The sequence below is a fragment of the Bombus pyrosoma genome, linkage group LG7, assembly GCF_014825855.1.
Source record: "Bombus pyrosoma isolate SC7728 linkage group LG7, ASM1482585v1, whole genome shotgun sequence".
Classification (NCBI taxonomy): Eukaryota; Metazoa; Arthropoda; class Insecta; order Hymenoptera; family Apidae; genus Bombus; species Bombus pyrosoma.
The window spans coordinates 13,621,926-13,644,200 of NC_057776.1; the positions used below are offsets into that span (position 1 = coordinate 13,621,926).

The 22,275-nt window shown below is 33.3% G+C and overlaps 1 protein-coding gene across 1 annotated transcript in view; it reads right to left on the bottom strand.

Annotated features, from left to right (window-relative positions):
- Window positions 1–22,275, bottom strand: part of LOC122569788 — a 71,680-nt gene that overhangs the window by 11,551 nt on the left and 37,854 nt on the right. The window contains exons 2-3 of the mRNA XM_043731379.1: window positions 13,535–13,664; window positions 4,440–4,582 (exon numbers count right to left, since the gene is read on the bottom strand). Coding sequence (XP_043587314.1) covers window positions 4,440–4,582; window positions 13,535–13,664 — 273 coding nt within the window. The remainder of the gene's footprint in view (window positions 1–4,439; window positions 4,583–13,534; window positions 13,665–22,275) is intronic.

Here is a 22,275-nt window from a genome sequence, read left to right on the forward strand (position 1 = left end):
GTATCGTCCGCGAACAACAGCGACCAGTGAATCCGTTTCCTTTGCTTTTGCTTGGAGAACGGAGCCACGTGTGTATATACGTTACCAAATAGTCGATTGCAGGCTAATGGTCGAAACCGAAAATGGTTTGACGTTTCGACAGATAAGAGAGATAATCTAAATCTTGATAACAAGAAAAATCTTGTTTTTTTTTTTAACATACATGTACATAGGTTGTTTAACCTGTTCAGCGAATCATACAGAATTTAGCAGAAAGTTCTGTAATTATGGAATTGAAAGGTAACAAAGGCAAATTGATTTTCTGTAGTTCTTGGAGGTTTTGGTTCGTTGCAAATGGAAATATCGTATAGATAATTTATTTTTAAGAACGATGACAAGAGATAAAAAGTAATATTAGTACATGTATGTGAAAGCATATAGTTCTAGGTCGATCTACGCATTTCTAATAACTCTAAAAAACTACAAAATTTCTATAAAGAATTATGAATTAGACATATTGACTATGCCAGTAGTTTTGCTGTCAAATGAATATGCCATATATTTATATATAAATTTTGTGACGTTGAATTAATGAATACATAGTGAATGTTTTACATAATTAATTTTAGTTACATAGTTAATTTTGAAAATTTGGAAGAATATATAAATAATGATTTATAAATAAATAAATGAAATAAATATTTTAGTAAATTTTGAAAAAATATAATTTAGATAAGTTGACATCAAAAGAGACGAATCGTAAAATAAGTGATTAATATTCTGTGCTTCTCGCTAAAAATGAATATTAATATTATACAAAATATTAGCATTGTGATGGTAATACCTATCCGATTCATTTCATCGTATAAGAAATGAAATTTATACGAATTTATACTATGTTCCGCCCTTATCTCAGATTCCAAGTCTGTCTTCTGAACCGGATAAAAAGTTATTCTGTGTACATAGTTAAAAAGCTAATTAACTTAGTCCTTTAAATCCTTCGTATAATATGCGGTCTCGAGCAATAAGAAGTGACTTTATGAATTTAATACAGTAGGAGAAATCTTGCGTTCATTAATTTCTTTTCTTCTTTCTTTCTCAGTCTGTATACAGAATGATTCACAAAAAAATCTCGGAACATATAAGAACTACGCTAACATAGCTAAGAAATGTAAAAGAGGTACCAATTACTTCAGAACTAAAATTTAACGCTGTGCATTAAGTATTGAAAAAGACGTATTACTATAACTACAAATAGTTTAAACAAGCCAATATTTTAATAGAATTTAGAACTTTATTGACTCTATGTAACATTAAAAAGAAAGATTTACTCTTCTATCGAAAGTCGTCAAAAGTTTGTTTCTATCAAGTTCATCGAGTGTTATCAAATTTAATCAATTTTATAGAGCGAATCTAGTTAAGAAAGAACATGTAGCAAAATTCAATGGATCGCAATGTAAATTGTATCTGCACGTTATCGTTGTAATCCTGGATGAAACAACAGACAACACATCTATATGCGCAAACAATAAAAAAAAACTAATGTTCTTTTTTTTTCGAAAATAATACATCAAAGAAATCGTATAAAAGGAAACGACATAAATTCAGTGCTTTGGCCGGGGACGTAACTTTTTATTTGCGCAGTTCTAATACCGAAAACGGATAGATATCGGGTGCTCAATATCACGGAGTTCTGTATCGAGCAGAGTTCTGTGTTAAAAATAAATGTTGGAAATATCATGCTTGGAAATTCCAATTTAAATTCCATGTAAATAGTTGCACTAACTAGAATAGTTAATATGATGGGAACAATCATACTTTGGCAAAATTCTATTTCACTGTATTAATGTTACTAGTATTACAAAATGCATAAAGAAAACCGCTATCGGACAAAAATTCTATGAAACGTGTCACTATAATAAATAGTGATCGTTATGATAATATGAAAATATTTATACAGCTTTCTACGAATTAACGTTGCAGAGCAACGTAAAAAAAATGAAACAAAAGGGAAAAAAAGAAAAGATGATTTGACCAACGGGAGAAAACATAACACGACACATTTATGGACGTAAATATTACTTTTAATAAATTATAATATTCAACATTTAATAAGACATTGTACGGTTTGTTTATAAGAAAGAGAATTATAGTTAATTACCTTGTGTTAGATGGAATTGAAAACTAACAGCTTTTTTTAAACAGATTACTTGATTCCTATGTAATGGAACAATTAGAAAGTATCTAGTAAAAATAATCAACTTTTCATTTAATAAAAGAATTGAACGTCATTATCAAAATCTTCGAACTATGTAATACAACTGATAAACAAATAGTCTCAAACTACCTACATATTTTTGCGAATATTCCACAATTCGCACGAATATCAACATAATTGAACAGATATGTAGATTCCAATAGCAAAAATGTATTACTCTTCGATAGCAAGAGCTCTTCACGAGGTTGAAATGGGAAAAGTTCCACCAGAAAGCAATGTATCATAAAAAGTGAAACATATGCAAAATTAACGAAGCATAAAATGATCAGCATTATAATTCGCGATAATATTATGTAAATTGGAATCTTGAAGTCCCACGAAAGACGCATTCTGCGATGATTATCACAGGATGCATTTCACGACAAAACTATGGAACCGTGTATAATATGTGCGAGCAGTTCGAATCTATTGGCTGTTGGAGTCAATAATGTATTCGGTACTCTGGAGATTACCCGAATATCGACAGCATGCTCGATCGTGGCATCCAAAAACGATTGGTAATATCTCCTAGCATGACAAACGCAATGTAAAATCCATCAGATATTACGTGTGCCTACTTACATACACGTGTGTGAATAAACGTTTGCAGAGAAATTAATAATATATTATAGATTGATGAAGAAATTGTAGGAGGGAATTAAATGACCAAAGAGTTGTATGAAGCGAGAGAAGCTACGTACGTAGGAAAATGCAATTTTTTTTAGCATAAGATACTTAATGAACGATATTATTTGTATTCTTTATCGTAAATAAAATCATAACATTCGGTGATTTAAAGGTATTATGCCCTGTTGCCCTGTATTATACCCTGTTTGAGAATGTTGTAAAAATTATATGTATGTCATTTCATTAAAAAGTTGATTAAGAAATTTATATAGCTCATAACTAAAAATAGTTACTCTTTTGGCAAGCTGATTCACGTTCAAGGGTAAATTACAAGCTACTGAAATCAAATATTGGTATGATATATATAAATAAAAAACAGTGTTAGTGGAACCAAGAATGAAAACAGATCAAAATGGAAGATAAAAATGCACTACATGGTGCAAAAAATTATAAGAATTATATACGATCTAAAAACAAATAATAAATAGTATAATAATGGTATAAGAATATGGTGAAACTATTAAACTTATTACTAAATTAAACTTGTTACTATTAGCTTCAATTTCAATTTTCGACTTATAATTCAAAGATGTTTCGGGTAAGAGAAATTGCTCTTCGGAAAGAAATCGACAGATTAAAAAACAGATTAAAAATCAATTGTGAGATACTCGTCTTAATAATTTTGTATTCAACCTGGATACAAGTCGACTCGAGACATATCCACATGTCGATGTGCCAACCAAATATATCTTCAGAATTAAGATCTTCGGTTGCTACAAAATTCATAATTCGACAACGACCCATTTCTATTATAAGAATATCGAATCGAGGAATGGCAAACACAAAAAAAGAATAGATTTTATCCAAAGTAACAGCTTTATGCCGCATGTCATTTTTCATTTGTTCAAGTACATCATTTGTAAACTTTCCTTCAAAAGACTCGAATATAAAAAGAAAGAAAAATTTAATCAATTGTGTAGCTATGAATAGATATTGCTGACAGCTGGTAATATTGGTTAATTCTTTCAATGAAATGTTATTATCCAGAATTACAGAAATATCAACTATAAATATAATAATCCAACCCATTGCTCTAAAGTATGTAATGTTAAATATATTATATCTGAAAATGAGATAAATTAGATTTGACGTTTAAAACAATATCCTAGCATCGTGATATTTTAATTTAGTAAGTATTAACGATAATAATATGGTCCTCTATTACGATATTAAATCTCAACTAACGCAGCGTCTACGAAAAGTTTTGTTATTCGATTCTACATCTCATTTTCAAGTTTAGTAATAATAATAATAGTAGGAAATTTTTCTAGCCATATAAAAGTGTCAGCAAATGGCACAAACTTTACTTCAATTTAATTAATTTATCAATAATTAAATAATTAATTAATATATCCTATAATACATCAATTACAAGAGAATTGCAATGTACTCTATTAACAGTATACTGTACTAAACATCAGGTAGCCAGGTTCAATTCACTCTTCGAGACCAACCAGACAAGAACCACCCTATAATTGCATTGGGGTAATGGCAACAACGTAGTTATTCAACTTACCGTCCTGATAAGGGCCATCTTGACACAGCTCCATGACCACCTTGTTGGTGCCGGCGTACAATGAGTTGAAGTGTTCCCTTTGTTTCTCCTGCAGACAATCCAACGTGTACGTCTGGATGCACTTCATGCCAGCCTCGAAATCTCTGTAAGAAATAAGAAAGAAACTTTGATGATGCGACCATAAAAGTATAATGATAATAAGGATCTGGGGAAGAAGTAGTACTTTCGATAGGATTTAACGTAATGTCGGACGAAAATGTACCAGCGAATTCGTTTCAACGAACTCCGTAATAAGAGCAATAGAAATTGTTTTATGCACAGACGTCGGCAACGACGACGTTGAATACGCAAGAATATTTTGAGTCGACGAAAGCAATTTTGATAATTATCTCGGCGAAAGAATGTCTCGTGGAAAGTTCCGTCCACGACTTTCGGAGTTGTGACGATAACTAATTATAGTGAAGTACATAGTTGAGAATTTTTCCAACTTGCTATTTGGGCAATCGTGATACAAGAGCCAATTTGGAGAAATTCAGGAATTTGTGAAGAGGTAAAAGTAGGTTAATAAGGCCATATATTCTTCCAGGCTTATAGAGATTATATTGATAGTTTTTGATTTTGATTTCTTAAGATGATTAATATTTCGACGAAATATCGCGAAGATCAATTTCTCTCATGTTATGAAAAGAACTAAAACTGAATGATACATAATTTGGATATTATGAGATATAACCCGTAAATAAAGGATCAATATGAAGATATTCGCGAAAAACGTCTAATTCTGGGTTGATGTATTAAAAAATTAATTATGTTACACAAAATGAACGATGAATCAAGTTGATTTCTAAAGAAGAAAGAAAGAAGAACAAGTTTCTTATTCGACAAAATACTGTAACTTACTATCTGACAGCTATCTATCTAACAGCCTTGTCGTTATCTTTTTCAACCACATTCGCAATAATAAATCTTGTCTCTTTTCTTCAAGCCCCTTTAAATAACACGATATTTTGAAAAAATTGAACACGATTAAGTTAATTATGTTTAAGAACTCGCTTTTCATAAATTCATAACGCGACGAGAGAACAGAACTTATTTAATAAGAATAAATTTAATAAGATAGAGGGAGACTTGAAGAGGAGTAACGCAGGGTTTCTAAGAGGATTTTCTTAATACGAAAAGTACTTTTTCCTATTCTTAATTAAGGGAAGATCTTGGAGGGAGAGTAGAAAGGCTCTTTAATAACGATCAACACTATCAGCCTTAGTTCTCATCGAAATAGAATGTTGTATACCAACTAGCTGCGAACTATAAACTGCATGTTTCTGTTTCGTCAAAACGATTTCGAGTGTAGGTTAAACGAAACTACACGTTTTTCTAATTATTTGAATAATAAAGTAATTATAAATCAAATAAATTAAAAAAAAATTAAAAAGAGAAATATGAACTTGTAACTTTATTTCTTTAATTAAAGAATAATTAAAGCCTTGTAAATATTTAATGGGATATAGTTCCTCATAAAAGTATTTGCAAGAACACTTGCCACCACTTGTATATCTATATCGTACGTATTATATAAAATATTTAGAAAATCTCATTATCACTGTAATACGGTTGATATGATTGTATTGCTAAAGTTTGAAACCATATGAGAATATATCCCATAAGAGTTACAAGATATTTACTGCAAATATTGATTTATTGTAGTAGAAAATTAATATACCGCGTGAATAGCTATCTGAAAGATATACAAAGTGTCAAAAATTGTCGCACTGCGGCTTGAAATTTAGTGATATAATAGATAATTGACTATAGTCACTACTTAAGCTACTTAAGACTACTAAGATTTTAAAATATTTCGTATAACGCACATAACATATTCTTAAAAACTGTTTACAAGTGTTGGAATACTTGGGTGAGGTATTGCAAATGCAGAAACAAATTAAGCAATGTTGAAACCTTTAAACATTCGTAGATAATAAGAAAGGAATCGATAATAAGAAAATATTTCAGTAATCGTAAGAAATAATTGGAAACGATCTACTCGAGGATCGAGTTTCTCCGCAACGTGACAATTCCATTACCATCGATACCAGAAGCAATGAAAGAAGAACAAAAGGGAACGGGGGGAAAGGAGGAAGAATTCCAATAACGGAAATCGGGACGTCTTTACTCGCCAGCGGAGTAATTATCTTGCTGTTGCTTATTGGAGTGATCCCGACAGTTTCCCTTTTTATTTCCTTTAACCTTCCTCGACACTCGTCGAATATCACCCTCCGGCTTCATCGAGGCGGTGCATTTAAATTTCAGATTTCAATTTCAATTGCAATTTCACGAACCGGGGGAAATCGAAGAAAGAGTGGACGGGCAACGTGTACACGAATCCATACTTGCAAAATTTAAGATTATCGTTCAGATTACTACCCTCTAGCAAAGGACCAGATTGAGCATCCAAGGGATTAATATCTAACCTCAGACGTCTTTCTAACTGTTTACATGAAATAGCAGCAGTGTGGTTTACAAAATTTTGATTTCACTTTTATTTTTGTCTTTTAAAAATTATTTTATTATTAACACATCTCTCGTCTTTCGCGGAAGAGCGATTTTAAAATTCAATATGTTGTCAAGTAATTTAAATATGTAGGCTGATATTAATGAAATTAACATAGCAATTGTATCATGTATTTTGCAATGCAATCATGTATTTTCGAAAGGATCGTATTTTCAAACGTATAAGGTTATACACTATTTTTTATACTTTTGCATAAAATATCGAAATAATTCATTTTAGTCACCAAGTAACAGGAAAGTCAGGAAATAGCTACATTAGGAAAGCGCTATATTACCATGTAGTTCTCGTTTAAGTTACGCAGACGTTTATAAAATATTCTTTTGCGCAACAGGTTTGGTAATGAAAAAAATAAAGTGGTATACATAAATTTTATACATTACAAGTTTACTGAGCGTCCTATTAGTTATACAATGTTTATGTCCTATAACTTATAGCTTGTCAATTCATTAATTGCTAAATTATTGGCAAACATGGTTATTGCTTATACGATATTTATTACTTATTATATAATGTGGATTAGTGTCACATATTTTTAAACGATTAACACGAATGAGAAATAGTATTTATGAAGATTTTTAATGAACGTTAACCTTACAATGGTTTATTTTCAAGATCGCTTTACTTCTATGTAGAATTTATCTTCTGTCAGAGTAGTTGCTTCGTATAGATTGTTAATAAATGTGAAAAGCTGCGAAACAAATTATTGATCATACATGTAAACGTTTTACAAAAAATTTACTGGTAATTTTTTTGTATTTTTTCAAACCACGTGGTTGCTCCTTTTCTTACGTGTAATTAAAAATATTTTTCTAGAAAATGGCTTCCCATTTTCTAAATACAAGCAAAATAAAAAACATCTCTCAACGAAAAGAAAAACGAACAGTAATTACAAAGAACGTGAAAGGATACAAAGTTCGTCCTGTATATTATAAGACAGAAATTAAATTAACATTTTAAACTGTGCATCTCTTCGTTTCGTAATTATATTAAATTCTAGCGTGAGAAATATTTCAACTTTCTCAATATGTATACCGAAATACGTTCGGCTTGCAAATGACATGTTTTGAAAAACAAAACAGAAAAATAAAATAAAAATAAAATGCCTGGATGAAAATTAATCGGTCGGTTTTCATTTCGATCAAAATGACAGTGATTGTTGAATTTCGCATACACGTGCCGGTAATTTCGCGGTGGCGTGAGCAAGACGAATTTAGATGATTCCCCGCAGCTCGAATTACGATTGAAATTTGAAATTTTAATGCGGAAGCCCGGCCACTACACTTGAACCGACTGTTATCCGTGCGGCTGCTCGTAAACTGGTTACGTGAATCCAGCACGCGAAATAATTCATTGCAATTGATCCGATAACAATGAACTGAAAGGCATGCAACATCGTGACTAGATGATTTACCGTGCAGTGTTATGTCATCATCGCCAATTAAAAATGTCCAAAAATCGACATTTTCGCTGAATATACACAGACTCCTGAAAGTGTTTGTAAGCACTTGTAAGCGCCTCTTGTATGTACATATATACTCGTATTATGTGTGTTATAGGAAATTTCGAATTTCGAAACTCCATTAGCACCGTAATGAAACACGAATATCGTGATTACGTTGATCGAATTTAAAACTGATCTGAAAATGTATACAGAAATTACAAGATATTTAATACAAGTATGTATAGCACGTATTTCGCAGAGATCACAAAAATGTTTCAATAATCAACTGTCCACTACATCAACAAGCCTCGATTATTTTGTAGGAACATATTTAACATTTATTATGTTTATAGCGGCTATTTGCACTGTATATCAATATTTCACTAAATAAATGTTTGAAATAAATGCCTTGCAATTTCTATATACATTTTCAAATTGGTTTCAAACTTGAGCAATATAATCATCAGAATGCTAGTGATATTTCAAAATATTTCATATAACACACACACACACACACAGTATAGACAAGTACATACAAAATTTGAACCAACTTTCAATGGAGCCAACGCCGCTAAAATCTCACGTAATCCGCGTTACTCAAATCCAACCTCAGTCTCATTGATTATTTCCTAGAAATCTGAGAACATCATCCTCTAATCTCGTTCCTACGGAAAGAAATCGCGGCATAGTTTCCTGAATTTATGATTTTGGGAAAATGGCACGGCGCTACTTGGAAAATCACGCGCGCTCGTACGTTCAGCCGTTTTATGTACACGTGCGCGCGTTATCGTTCCGCCGGCTGATTTGGTTCGGTTACCGAAAATTCACCTCGATATTTCTCCGATCGACGTGAACGCGATTTATCCGAGCAAAAACCTGCTCGATTTGCTCTCTGAATCTCGTTTTCGCCTTAGCATCAGTTATAAACGCTGGATGCCACGCGTTCGATAGCACGCTCAACTGATCCTATTCAGCAAGGACATTCCAACTGTTATCGGACGGTTTCGTACAAACTCGAATGAACAAATGACGATATTTCTATTTTCTATCATTTATTTTCAATATTTATAATTAATTGGTTCACAGGGCAAAGTGGTTGTATAACTTCGCTTTTCGACACTTTTGTAATTTTACCGTCAAAGCATCTATTTAGCGCTTATCTCTATCTACAAATTATCACACGGCTCATCGTTGTTCGTATAAATTTTGAAAAATATCTACTGTCGTGTTTGGCTTGGTGTTGTTTCAATATGTACTTTTGTTGAATTTCGAAAAAGGTTTCGAGTACACAATGGATATTGTTTACGTTAATCCTTAATTCTTTTTACATCGCACTGTATGCATTAAATGGTAATCGAGCTTCAACTGTACAAGATATGATAAAATAGAAGATCTGATAAAAATATCAGATGCATTTTTATATATTGTATGTGTTTATGTGTCCAGCATATATTATATAAATTGGAATATTTCAAAATATAAATCGTAATAATCCAATATCCTACTTACATCATTCTATTATATTATTTGAATGCATTATATCGGAAATAAAAGCTATTCCACGTTTAAAGGTTCGTTAAACTTAAACTTTTCTATTATATTTCACAATCGTAAGATTGAAGAGATAAGTTGCGAAGAAAGGAACCATGAATTTCCTTCCACTTCTTTTCCAATGAATAAATATACGCTAAAGAGTTCAATGTCTGTCGCATATGTGTTCGGAAAAAAATATGCTTCTTTGGGAAAGTTCTAAAGTACCAAGAAGAAGTGACTCTCTCATTCTCGAGACTTACGGTTTCCCACTAACTTGTTAGCTATTCTTTTAAGGAGTGAGTCACGTAACTGAAACACACCCCTTTACCTCCTTTTTTGGTCAAATGCCGCAAAAAGTAACAGCAGCAAGGCCGAATGGTTTAACGAGCTCTAACCTTTTGTGCCTCTACTTACTCCGCATATGCAACGGGAGCTGCACCTGCAGCTTCTAACGAACGAAACCGTATAATTTTTATCCCTGCAAATCAACTGCCCTCTTTACTCCGCGCAAAAGAATTCACAACGACTGTAAATCTTGTATGGCTTCTTTTTACGTATAAAAGATTCCCCGCAGTATGGTCAGGAATGCATATTGCATTTCTGCGAATTAATTGTGTAGGATAACGTTCAATTTATAAGCGTAACGCCTTATTTATAAAAGCAAGAGAAGTTCCACGGAAAATTAAACTTCGTAGAATTATTTAATGTTCTTTTAACCTTTTCAGTTTAAAGCTGAAGAAAATATATTAAATTATATGATATGATAATTACATTTTATTTGAAAAAAAAAATGAAAATTATAATAATAGTAATTCTTAAATTTTATATGAGCAGAAAATTACACAAGAATGGCTTGGAATTAATCATAACACGTCTTCCTCGTGTTCGGAACTTTTAAAACGTTCTAATTTCGATCTCATGATTCACGAAGCGTTCAAAAAATAGTTGAATATTGTATTTTATTTATTTGATATCCACACGTACGTACGTAATCGGCTGCTGTTTCAAATGATTCGAATTTCGACGCTGCGTTATTGGAGAAGCAATTTGTAAGTATCTTGCGACAGAGGAAACAGAATGCCTATAGCCAAACGCGGTTGATCGACCTCAGAAGGAATTTACAACGTCAGATTAACAACTGACTTCGAGTGATATCAGCCTTTCGATAAAATCGTTTGAACGAAAAGGGAATTGTCCGTAAACCATTATTCGAACTAGCAGAAGAATTTCACGACTTCAATTCTTATAGAAACTATTCGATTATTCTGAGAAATAGAGAAGAGACTTGAACATTTACCATGAAAAGCTTCCATGTGTTATACATTGCATTAAACATTGTGCGTGTTGACATTTTATTAGCATTGTAATAAGTGTGATGATTATTTTGATAAAATATAAAACAATCTAAACAAATAATATATAATATATAGAAGTTACAATTTATTTGCTGCAGACATACATTTAGTGAAGAATTAGTACATAGTATAAACGACCAAAATAAAAGCACATGTAATAAGTATACCTATAATAAGCGTTAACTATGAGGAATGGTATTTATATGAAATATGTATGTGTATATTTATACTAAATATCTTGTAGCTTCTGTATATAATATTTACACATATGGTTCAAACTTTAATGATACAGTAATTTGTAATTTTTTAACGTTTTAATATAATACATTGTAGTATTAATGAATGGATTAATATAATGTATTCAAATAAGATTCCTGCAAATGTTCGAATACTTTCGTGACTTACTGTATATCTAATTTTTGTATTACTTATTACCACAGAATGGATAATTTTTGCATCATTAAATAATAAAGTTTATGAACTATACCAAAGAAAAAATATAGTAAACATTGGGAAGCTGCTTCCACGCTGTTCTTTTTTTTTTTTATCGATATATATTTCGAAACGACACGAGTAAATTGCACAAATTAAAAGAGAAACCGTTGCAACGACCGTTTGTGTTGGTGGGATTAAAAATCGATCGGCTGATCTTGATTTTTGAAAAAAATATCTCCGGGCGTTACTACGCTGTTATTGAATTTATATCAAAGTATTTAACACGGTGTATCTGTCGTTGAATGTTTTCCAATTAAACGACGACCGAAAATAAAAAAAATAAATACTTATTCACATCGAAATATCGTAAATTCTGTTTACTTTTTCCCCGTAAAAATTAAACGTTAAATGCGGGCAACAGTTCAGGTACTTTCCTCTGTATGAAATTCGATATTTTTAAATAAAATTGAATTTATGAAAATCCTATGTCTGTGATCCTAGTATATGTTTCTGATTATTTTTCACGTAACGTCGAAAGTTCGATCCATAACGTGGTCTTTCAAAAAATGATCATATCTTTATTTTCACCAACAAGTCGAATAAGCGTTATCATCGAACATAAATCTCATATTTCTGATATTATAAAAGACGTTTAGTGTCTGAAATTTATCAAATAGCTTAAATCTCAAGTATCTTTAATGCTTCAAATTAATTCAACAAAGTCACCTCGCGAAACTGAGAAATAAAAATTAATCCGGCAAAGGGTTGATAACAAAACTTCTCAAAAATTAACTAGAAACTCTTAAAAGGCTATTTAAAACTCGGAAGAAATCTCGAGTAGCCTGTCCTTCAAACTTTCAAGCAAATTAGCGGACTAGCTTATTAGAATTCTTTTTCAATGTTCGAAACTCGTTCCTCGAGTTTCTCGATCGTGAAAATAGACAACACGATCGACGAATTCAGATAAGCAGGCGTTCGGGAAATTTAAGTTGCATTAAACTTGCCTCGATTGGACTAATTATTAGCGCGATTGAACTCCCAAGTGGTTTTTCTCTCTCCGTGAGAATTCGAACGACACTTGGCTAAGTAGGACTATTCCAGAACAGAGCGTTAAAACTTAAAGTGAACTTTTTTAAGGCGTTGAATAAAAAAAAATTGGCGGGAAAGTAATCGAGAAAGAGGGATTTATGGCAAACATAAACGAGAAGGTGCAAACTGACTGAGATATTCAGCCAACGTATACATTGATCTACGTGAAGTATCGATATTATGCGTCCATATTTTTAATTTCAACGGGAAACTTCTATTTATTTATTACTTTATTAATAGTTAATGTAATAAATCAGCTTCTCCAATTAGTATCTCAACTTCCTGTTTCTGAAACTTGATAGATTAAAGACAAAGCTTCAAATCATTATCGTCCAATTTGTATCAAACAATATTAGACTGATATGTTCGAAACCATAAATACTTGGAGTTTAAAAAAATAGACGACAAATTGTTTTCATCTGTTCAATATATGTGTTGAATAAAAGAAATGTTAAAACATCATGTTATGAAAAAAGAATCGATAGCAAAAACAGAAGAAGTTCTACTATAAAAATGAAAGTTACGAAAGCTTGCTTGAAAAGAATTGCTCAACAATGCTCAATTGCTAACAGAATATGAAAATTACAAATAAGAAGTTCGTAAAAAAAAAAAGAAGAACCATCGAAACGAAACTACAATCTAATCTACGGAAGAATCTAATCCAAAAACTTACGGGCATAGCTGTTGAAGTTCCTCCTTTTTCACAGCGAAACTCAAATCGTTCCTGTTGATTCTCTCGAGTGGTCTTCCGCACTTCACCAGCCTTTCGTGTCCGCACTCTTCGCCCCGACAACTGCCAAGCACTGAAACGGAAACAACGATAATGTAGAACGAAGAAAAATACGAAAAACTTTAGTGCGCTAACGATAAATTAAGATATTTCCACGAGTGAACAATTAATACCGAGAACGATCTGGCTGTCGTTTTAAAATATTGTAAGACGAATATATGCCTCGGATGGTGTTCCATTTTGTGATTTATCGACTGCCACGCGAACAGAAAAGTGGCACATTTATTCGCTACATTAACCTTCGTTTAACCTTCTTGCAACTACGCTCGCCAATTGTGTCATTGTACTAAATGCGAACGTAAACACATCAGAAAATTACTTATATATATATCTAATATTCTTCTGACGATATTGTTAAAGTATCAATGAAATATTGTAGATACCTATGCAATAAAAAATCCTTAAGTGATTTAATGGTAAGGGTTAATTAATGTCGAATCTAAGAGCTAAATAAAGAACTTACTTTAAGTGAGCTCTACTCAAAAGAGACTTAATTTATCATATTTCAACAGAATTTTGAAATACGTTAAGTACAGAAATTGGATAAATAATGACGAAACGATAAACCAATATTATACCAGTAACTAAAAGAGAGAATTGTAAATTTGTATTTTTTTTACACTCTCTTTTTTAATCAATATATATCATATTTCAAGAATGATACCTCAAGGTTTCATATTAACTGTTAATTAACCATAAAAGTTAATATATAAAAATAAGATTTATAGTAATTAGTCTTTAGAAAATATACGAAAATAATTAGAAATTCTTCTGGAAAGAAAAACGACGATATACATGTTGAGGATTTTGGATCTTTGAAGCCGAAATAATGTTATGGGAACACAAAATTTACACCTTTAATTAATGTTTGAATAATTATATATTTACTTAATGAGCGATCTCTATAATATTTATCGATACATATCTGCACGCGTCTCAGCACTTTCTTCTATACCCGATATTAACCGACTGTCCTTCCAGATGCTTCTAACGACTGAACTGTTTACCTTCATCTGTCTTCGAGACGCCGCGCACACACATACTTCCACACACTGATACTCGCATACAAGTATTCTTACTGAGCGTTTAACCTAGTCCAGCACAGAAAATTATACATATCTCAACAATACAATAAATAAAATAGTGAATTTCTTATGTTTTAAATTTACGGTAGATTAAAGTTTATACGTCCACGATGCTATTTTGCTTTCAATCTACCTATTAAAAAACAATTCAAAAAAATCAAAATCTCCAACGACGAAGTCTCTTATTCCGTCGTACAATTCTGACAAAGACTTGCTGTAAAACTTTAACCATTGTTTCCAGTTCTATCTAATTTATTGGTCGGAAATTTAGTGGACCTAATATCACGAATGAAAACAATTACAACTTCGGTTTCGTTTCACGATGATTTAATTGAACGTTGTTAACACCGAATTAATCTAATACATTTTAGACTTCTTTCTGTCAGGATAAACGAAGTACGCGATTTTTCATTTTGTTCGCAAGTATAAATACAACAACACTGAGAAGAACATACATTTTATCAGAAACATGATAATTTGTAAACTAACTTTTTCTGCGTTGAACTTCTGTGTTTATATCAAATCGTGAACAAGTTTATAATAGGAAACGAGTTAATAAAAATGAACGAAGGATGGTAAAAACGGGATAAAGTCTCAGCGAATAGCCTTCGGACGATTTCCGTTTGGTCTCGAGCGCGTCACTTCCGGCTAATCTTCCCTCGCCGTTTACCTTTCAGCTTATAGTTATTCTTCGAAAAACATGGTTACGGAAGAAAAGTTGGTCTTGACCTCGCTCAAACTCTCGACACAAGTTATACGCGTTGCCTTTGATCGGGCCGAATACGTGCCGCGATTGTTAAGAGAGAGAAATTCATTTTTCACCTAAAACTCGCTCAACACGTGAAACATTAATAACGATAGAAGCGTATGCTTCTGGTTTCGCTACGAAATAAAACGTAAGCAAATACTTCACTTTGTCGATCATTTCAGCTTTAACCGATCAGTTTAGAAACGAACAATAATGCCACAGGTTCGAGTAAACTGTCTCACTCGATAAAGAAAAATTTGTAATGCAAAAGAAAACAATAGTCATGAACTGATGTTCTAATTATTTCTGACAAAACGTTTTTCTTGTGGTTATGTAAAATATAAACCAGTTTCTTGTAAGCAAATAATGCAATAATGTATATGCAGCACAGAAACTATATAATACTTATAATCGCGTCTGAACAAGACGTATGCGGAAATTGAAAACCTTTTGTTACGTAATCTTTAGAATTTATCACATGAAATACGGTGCAAGACGGATAGAACCCATTTACTTTTTTTTAATTATATGTATATTATATAAGTATATAAATATATATAAATAAAGAAGAAGAAATTCAATGGAATTATTATGTTAGTAATCCTACCTTGCAAATCAAACTGTCGAATATCTTATATAAGCTTAGAACTACTCGTGAACTTACGGATAATTAAAGATCCTTGTTTCGTGATATAATGTAAATCCGTAATTCCAATTGTTAATTGCTTCGATAAAACCAATATTAGTATGGCATTGATTAAAATCGCTGTATTCGTCAACTCGATGCGAGATATTATATTTTCGTCAAAGTTCTAGCAAATCCAAAATCCTTCATCCCCATGTTATGTCAACTAAATAACACGGCAGTTCAACGTATTGAATAAAACGTGAAACACGATGTCACGTCACAAACTGGGACGATAAATATAGCCACGTTAGCCTGTACATCGAGTCGTCGACTAACGGCACTGCTACGGATATACTACTGCGCGTCCGAGCAATGCTAGGTTGATCCACTTGAGCCTTGGCTCGTCTTTTTGCAAGGATTAAAGCGGATTACGCGTGGCCGACACGGCCGCCAGGGTAACGAGAATTTAGCTAACATTGCGCAGACTGCACCCGTGCACACCTGTCCGAATGCTTACATGCGTGTAACATACTCGTAAGAGCATGTAACGCGTCTGACGAGAGGTCCTCTAACGCTGTAACTTATCGGTGGTATATCGTATGCTTAGGAAATCATTCGTATCGAAGTGACATGAATTTCATGTTATTAAATACGAAAAGATACGAAATATTTCTTATTGCTAATTTAGAAAATAATCTGAAAGTTTCGTTCGATTAATATTATTGTTATTTAAAGTGATAAGTTTATTATGTGTAGGCAAGTAAAGTTATTATCAAGTCTTCCTTGTTGTTAGTTAAAATAATATTTTCTATCGTTTTATTTTTTTTAACTTTGTTTATTCTTTTCAGATGTGTGACGTGACCTTAATTGGATGTTATATATCAATAGATATTATTAAAATGTAGATAGTTTTTAAAAATTTGCCTTTGTCGTTCAATATGATTTTACTACCTTTTGTGCATCGCACGCTTCTTATGAATAAAGTAGTCTGAGAAAAGAGGATGTCCGAAGAGACACAAACGTGAAAAGAATGTCAAGAGAACAGCAGTGTCGACTATTTCAAGTTTCGACTTTTATTTTCTTTTGAAGTATCGCAACGTTTTATGATTTTCGACTGCTTTTTGATGATTATATATGCGTTTAGTGAATAATTTTGAACGTAGTTGATGATGTTAATGTTGATGTTAATTTGTACAGTAACGTGTACTTACACGTTTGCAACTAAATTTGAAATTGTTGTTTGCGAGATAATTTGTAGTTGGATAGATTTTAGCGGAACATTCATTGGGCCGCTTTATGGCAATTAAATAACATTCTGTTTGTAGGATATGACCCATTTAATAGAAATGTGCTAGCGATGTGAACGGTGCTCTTCATTTTCCAGTAACATAAGAAAGTAATTAGAAACTACAATTTTTTTGCTTTCATTTATAACTAAAAGATCAAGGACTATTTAAGATATTCCTTCTACAAATTTTATGATTAATTTGAAGTCATAGTAAAACCGATTTATGACAAAGCTCGAATAAATCAGCCTCTTTTTAAAGCTATCTTTTGCACAACTGTTCGTTTTACCATGAAAAATATGAAAATAATTGGGAATTAAAAACACGACCGAATTTCTGTTCGTTTACTAATTAGAATTGCGAAGCTACGAAAAAGGGATACCAAGGCAAAACCAACCAAAACTGAAAATCAGCTGTAAAATTTGGCCTGATTCTGTTCGAGCTTGATGTTGTGATTCAAAACATGTTTTTAAAAGGGAGGGAACGCAACACAAAAGAGAAAAGGAAATTGTGAAAAAACACGAGAAAGAGACGTATCGCCTGTTTCCACCAGCTAAACAAAAGACCATTAAATCCGAATCAACTTCTTAATTTGAACGAATGGTTTTTGCCCGCTGGTTGGTTCGCGAACTACCCCATGATAATAACCACGCTCGTTCGTCATCATTAGGCACACCGGAAATGCGTTTCCTGTGTTTCGTATCTAGGACCACTGAATTTTTCCCTTGATGCTCCAGTTACAAACAGTTAGGGAAACGTTTACCAGCCCATCTTCGATCGACGATCAAGGATTGATGATTTTGATGTAGGAGGAATTCTGAACGTTCGTCACGAGCTTTTATAATTATATTTGTTTTGATTGTGCAGAGAAGAATTTTACAAATCTTACCCACTTCGTGAAGTGGCGGTTAAAAAAGATTCTATTAATATTCAGAGAATTGTGTTAAAAATAAATACAAAATATTTTTGTTAACATCAATTAAGGATTAGATGTATAGCACCTAAGCGGAGATACAAAGATCAGCGGATAAATAAAACAGTACTTTTCAAAAATCTTACCAACACTCCGCTACAATAGCGTATGAAATAATAACCGCGACAAAGACAAATTCTCATCATAAATTTAATCAAATGTACGTTTCGATATAACTCGAATACAAAGTGTAATTAAAAAAATACGCTATACTCATAAGACAAGTATACACAAGAATTTCAACCTTACGGATTATGAAATTACGTTTGCGCGTAAATTAACGAGTGACACAGTCCCGAGAAACATCGCTCGCAGCTCCAACAGAAAAAAGGAATTACGCTCGCGAGAGCATGTCACCGACCAACAGATTCAACATAATTTCCGGCGGGGAGCGTAGTTCATCGCGAGGGGCAACTGTTTGTTGCAGTTATTTGCCGTTCCGTGTTCGCAACAAAAACCGGTCTGGTGGCAAACTTCCATTTGTCGCGCAGAACAATAAGAACAGCGGAGGGCAACGCAGAAGCCTGAAAGAACTAAACATTTTCGAGAAGCGGAGAAAAACTATGTCCACACAGGCAGAAATACAATCCCGTGGAAAATAAATTCCGTTTTACCGTATCCGGCTGATATTCGACAAGTTTCTCGAACGGGTCCTTGGGAAAATGTGCGCGCGTGTACGTGTAATCGAGGTATAATTTTCGATCAGCCTAGAAACGAAGCCGAATTTGAATGTAAATTTCGTGTCGTCCCTATTTTCCGCGAGATTGACTGTTATCAAATAACGCGCGGTATATCATCGTGGAAAACAGAGCGCGACGTCGAACACCATGGTTCAATAGGGAGAATGTATCGAGCTCCATCGTTGTGTCTATGCGAATTTCTGCGCAATTTCCCTGCTCAGCCTGACTTCGTGATTTTTCATCGGCTCTATTCTACCCTTGATCCGGCTCGTTGCTCTCGCAGCGAGACAATAGAATACTATAGTATGGTATTCATAAAATGTGTCAAGATTTCATGGTATATTGTAACCTACGTAATGAATTCGAAAGGCGTTTGAACGTTTACTTTTATTTTTATTTTTTTTTTCTTTTTTTTTTATTTATTTAGATTTATTCTCGAACATCGCGTTCCGTTGATTAAATTCTGCAGTTTACTTTCCACACTTTTGAATGAAAGATAGTCGTTCGGTTGTCAAGCAAGTCAAGGTAAAGTCACGCGAGAAGTTATTATCGATATTTATATATATTTCTGGCGGACAGAGTTTTCGTGACCTCCAGGAGGAACGTGAACTGATGTTTATGCATGCGCGGCTTACACGTGCGATCTGTGCGCGCGTGGAACGAAAAATGTCATTGTGCCCTGAAGCAAAGCCACTCTTCTATCTCTGTCAACATCGTAAATACACTTCCAAATCAAGATAAGAGAAAAGTCGAATATCAAACATCTAATATCGACGTCGTCGACAATCCGATAAGCTGATCGCGAAGTGCGATCAAATAGACGCGATCAGCGTAGTTAGATGAAACTAGCGACTAAATTTTATTTTTATTTTCAGCTACAAAAGACCTGCGTGTGCACTCTATACATTTACCTATCCAGTAAATCCATTTGAATTCGATTGTTATAGAAATAGTTTAGAAGAAATCTGTCTATATAGATATTCCATTACTAGGTCTGGTAAGTAGGAAGAGTGAGAAGATTAAATTAGCTAAAATAGTTTATACAAAACTCTGATCTTATTTTTCTGCACTGATAAACAAATAGGACAGATGAGAGACAAACTTGTTAGGAAATGTACCATGAAGACTTTGTTCGTTGTGCAGAGCGCAAAAGAGAAAATTACAGAGATAGAAAGAACAAATAACAAAAAAAATATCATCCATTGAGAAAAACAAGGACTTTTTATTCCTGCAAACTTGCAACGTTCTTTAGCTGACTATGCTTTAATTTAGCTTCTTCATAACTGTTATTAATCAAATAGTAAAAAAAAGGAAAAGAACGTAGGACAGTATGAATCGTTTTTATCATTTGAAACACTGCTGTTTGAAATAATAAGATTGAGAGCAGAGTTTCAATGGAAAGTTGGAACCTCGTGTTGCAAATGTACAGATTTCACGATTAAATATACGTTTATTGTTATTAATACTTTCGAATGTCGAATATCAATGAACGAACAATAGTTTGGAATATTCAACATATCATATAACTCGCTTCTGTTTAACTCTTTTCGCACCATCTTCATTACGTGGCAATTTGGAGCGGTGCTCGTGTCAATTAAGAGAAGATTCGGCTTAAAAAAGTTAGCAGAAAGGCGGTCGTCCGCTCATTTATTCGCATCGTCCGGAATACAGTTAACTGCCCCTAATGGATTCCTCGATTGTGTTCGTTTAAGTACTTTCAACCGTTCTTCATCAAGCGCGGCCAACGAAAATCGTGCATTTTCGCGCTCAAGAATTTTCTCTCTTGCTCCTTTGACAAGGAAATCAGTTGACCATGCGATTGATTATTCCAACCGGGTATCGTCAATGTTCTTCAATACATTTGTTCATAATTATACATCCCGCAATTTGCTCGACGTTAGAATTTGGCCAACGTTCGGGGAGAATCCGAGGTTCGCCAGTTTAATAGAAATCGATATTCTGTACATCGAATTAAACGACATCGATTCGAACAGTGACCAACGAATAGTTTCAGCGACAGTTCGAAAGCCGATGGGACAGCTGACAAATTTCATTAGAAATATCGATCGTTTTAAATTTGAAAATCCACGCGAAACGATGGTAAAACGTTAATTCATCGAGAATAGGAGCGGGAAAACTGCGCCGATTAATCGACAATCGCTTAACCAATTTGAATGGTTAAACGGTTAACCATATGACATCGGCCTCCTATCATCGCGTGGCAAACGAGATTACACGCGCAAGCACTTACCAACGAGTATCGATTGAATCGGCCGCGCGACAAATTTCGGATACAATTTGAATTCAACCACGTAATCTGTTCAACAGAGTGATTGGTGTACGTTCGGTGCGAGTTTGTTTGAGTAACTGCCTATGAACAATAACAGAGATATTAGACAAACTAAGAGACAAAACAGACAGAAACTCTATGTACGTCTGTGGCTATTATTGAGGTTCTGAAATCTAAATCGAATAACCGCCCGTATTCGACTATTTTAATACCAGATTCGAAGAGCATCAGTTGGAAAATAAAGTTATAATTTGGACAACGGCTTCTTGTGTCGATCGTTTCCTCCATTGTATGTATACAATCACAGTTCATAATTTACATTTTTAAAGAAATCATCAAAAATTCGAATAACAAACATTATATATTTAAGCTTTCGCTTTCCTAAATTACGTAGAAAATAAAATTATAGCGCGTAATTAAGAGCATACATAAAGTGTATAATTTAGATTTCTAAAAAAAAATTACTTAAAATTAGAATGGTCAATCTCAAGTTTTCGTCTCGCGTCCACACTCACGAAGCGATGTATCATTAATTTCAAATTGCGCTTACCACACGGAAACCCTACTAAATGATATATTGGACAATGAAAGCATCGACCAACGTGTCACTCGAATTATTTTCTCACTTTTCACGTTGTTCATAGAGGCGAGTATACATTATCGAGCATTTTTTCTCCAATTTATCGTACTTCAATTCCTATCGCATTTACGGTCGATGGATCACAAGCAAAATAAACGATTTCGATATTTTTTCGCGGTGCACAAAGGTCGTATCGCATTTTCAACATGGAATAACGAGTTACCGATTACACTGACAGCCGCGTGATACGTATACATCCGAGTGGCCAATGTAAATTCGAAAGACAGATCGAACACGATCAGCAGGAATACTTTCCTCGTCAATTGTACACCAACCGTATGATTTCGATCGGCT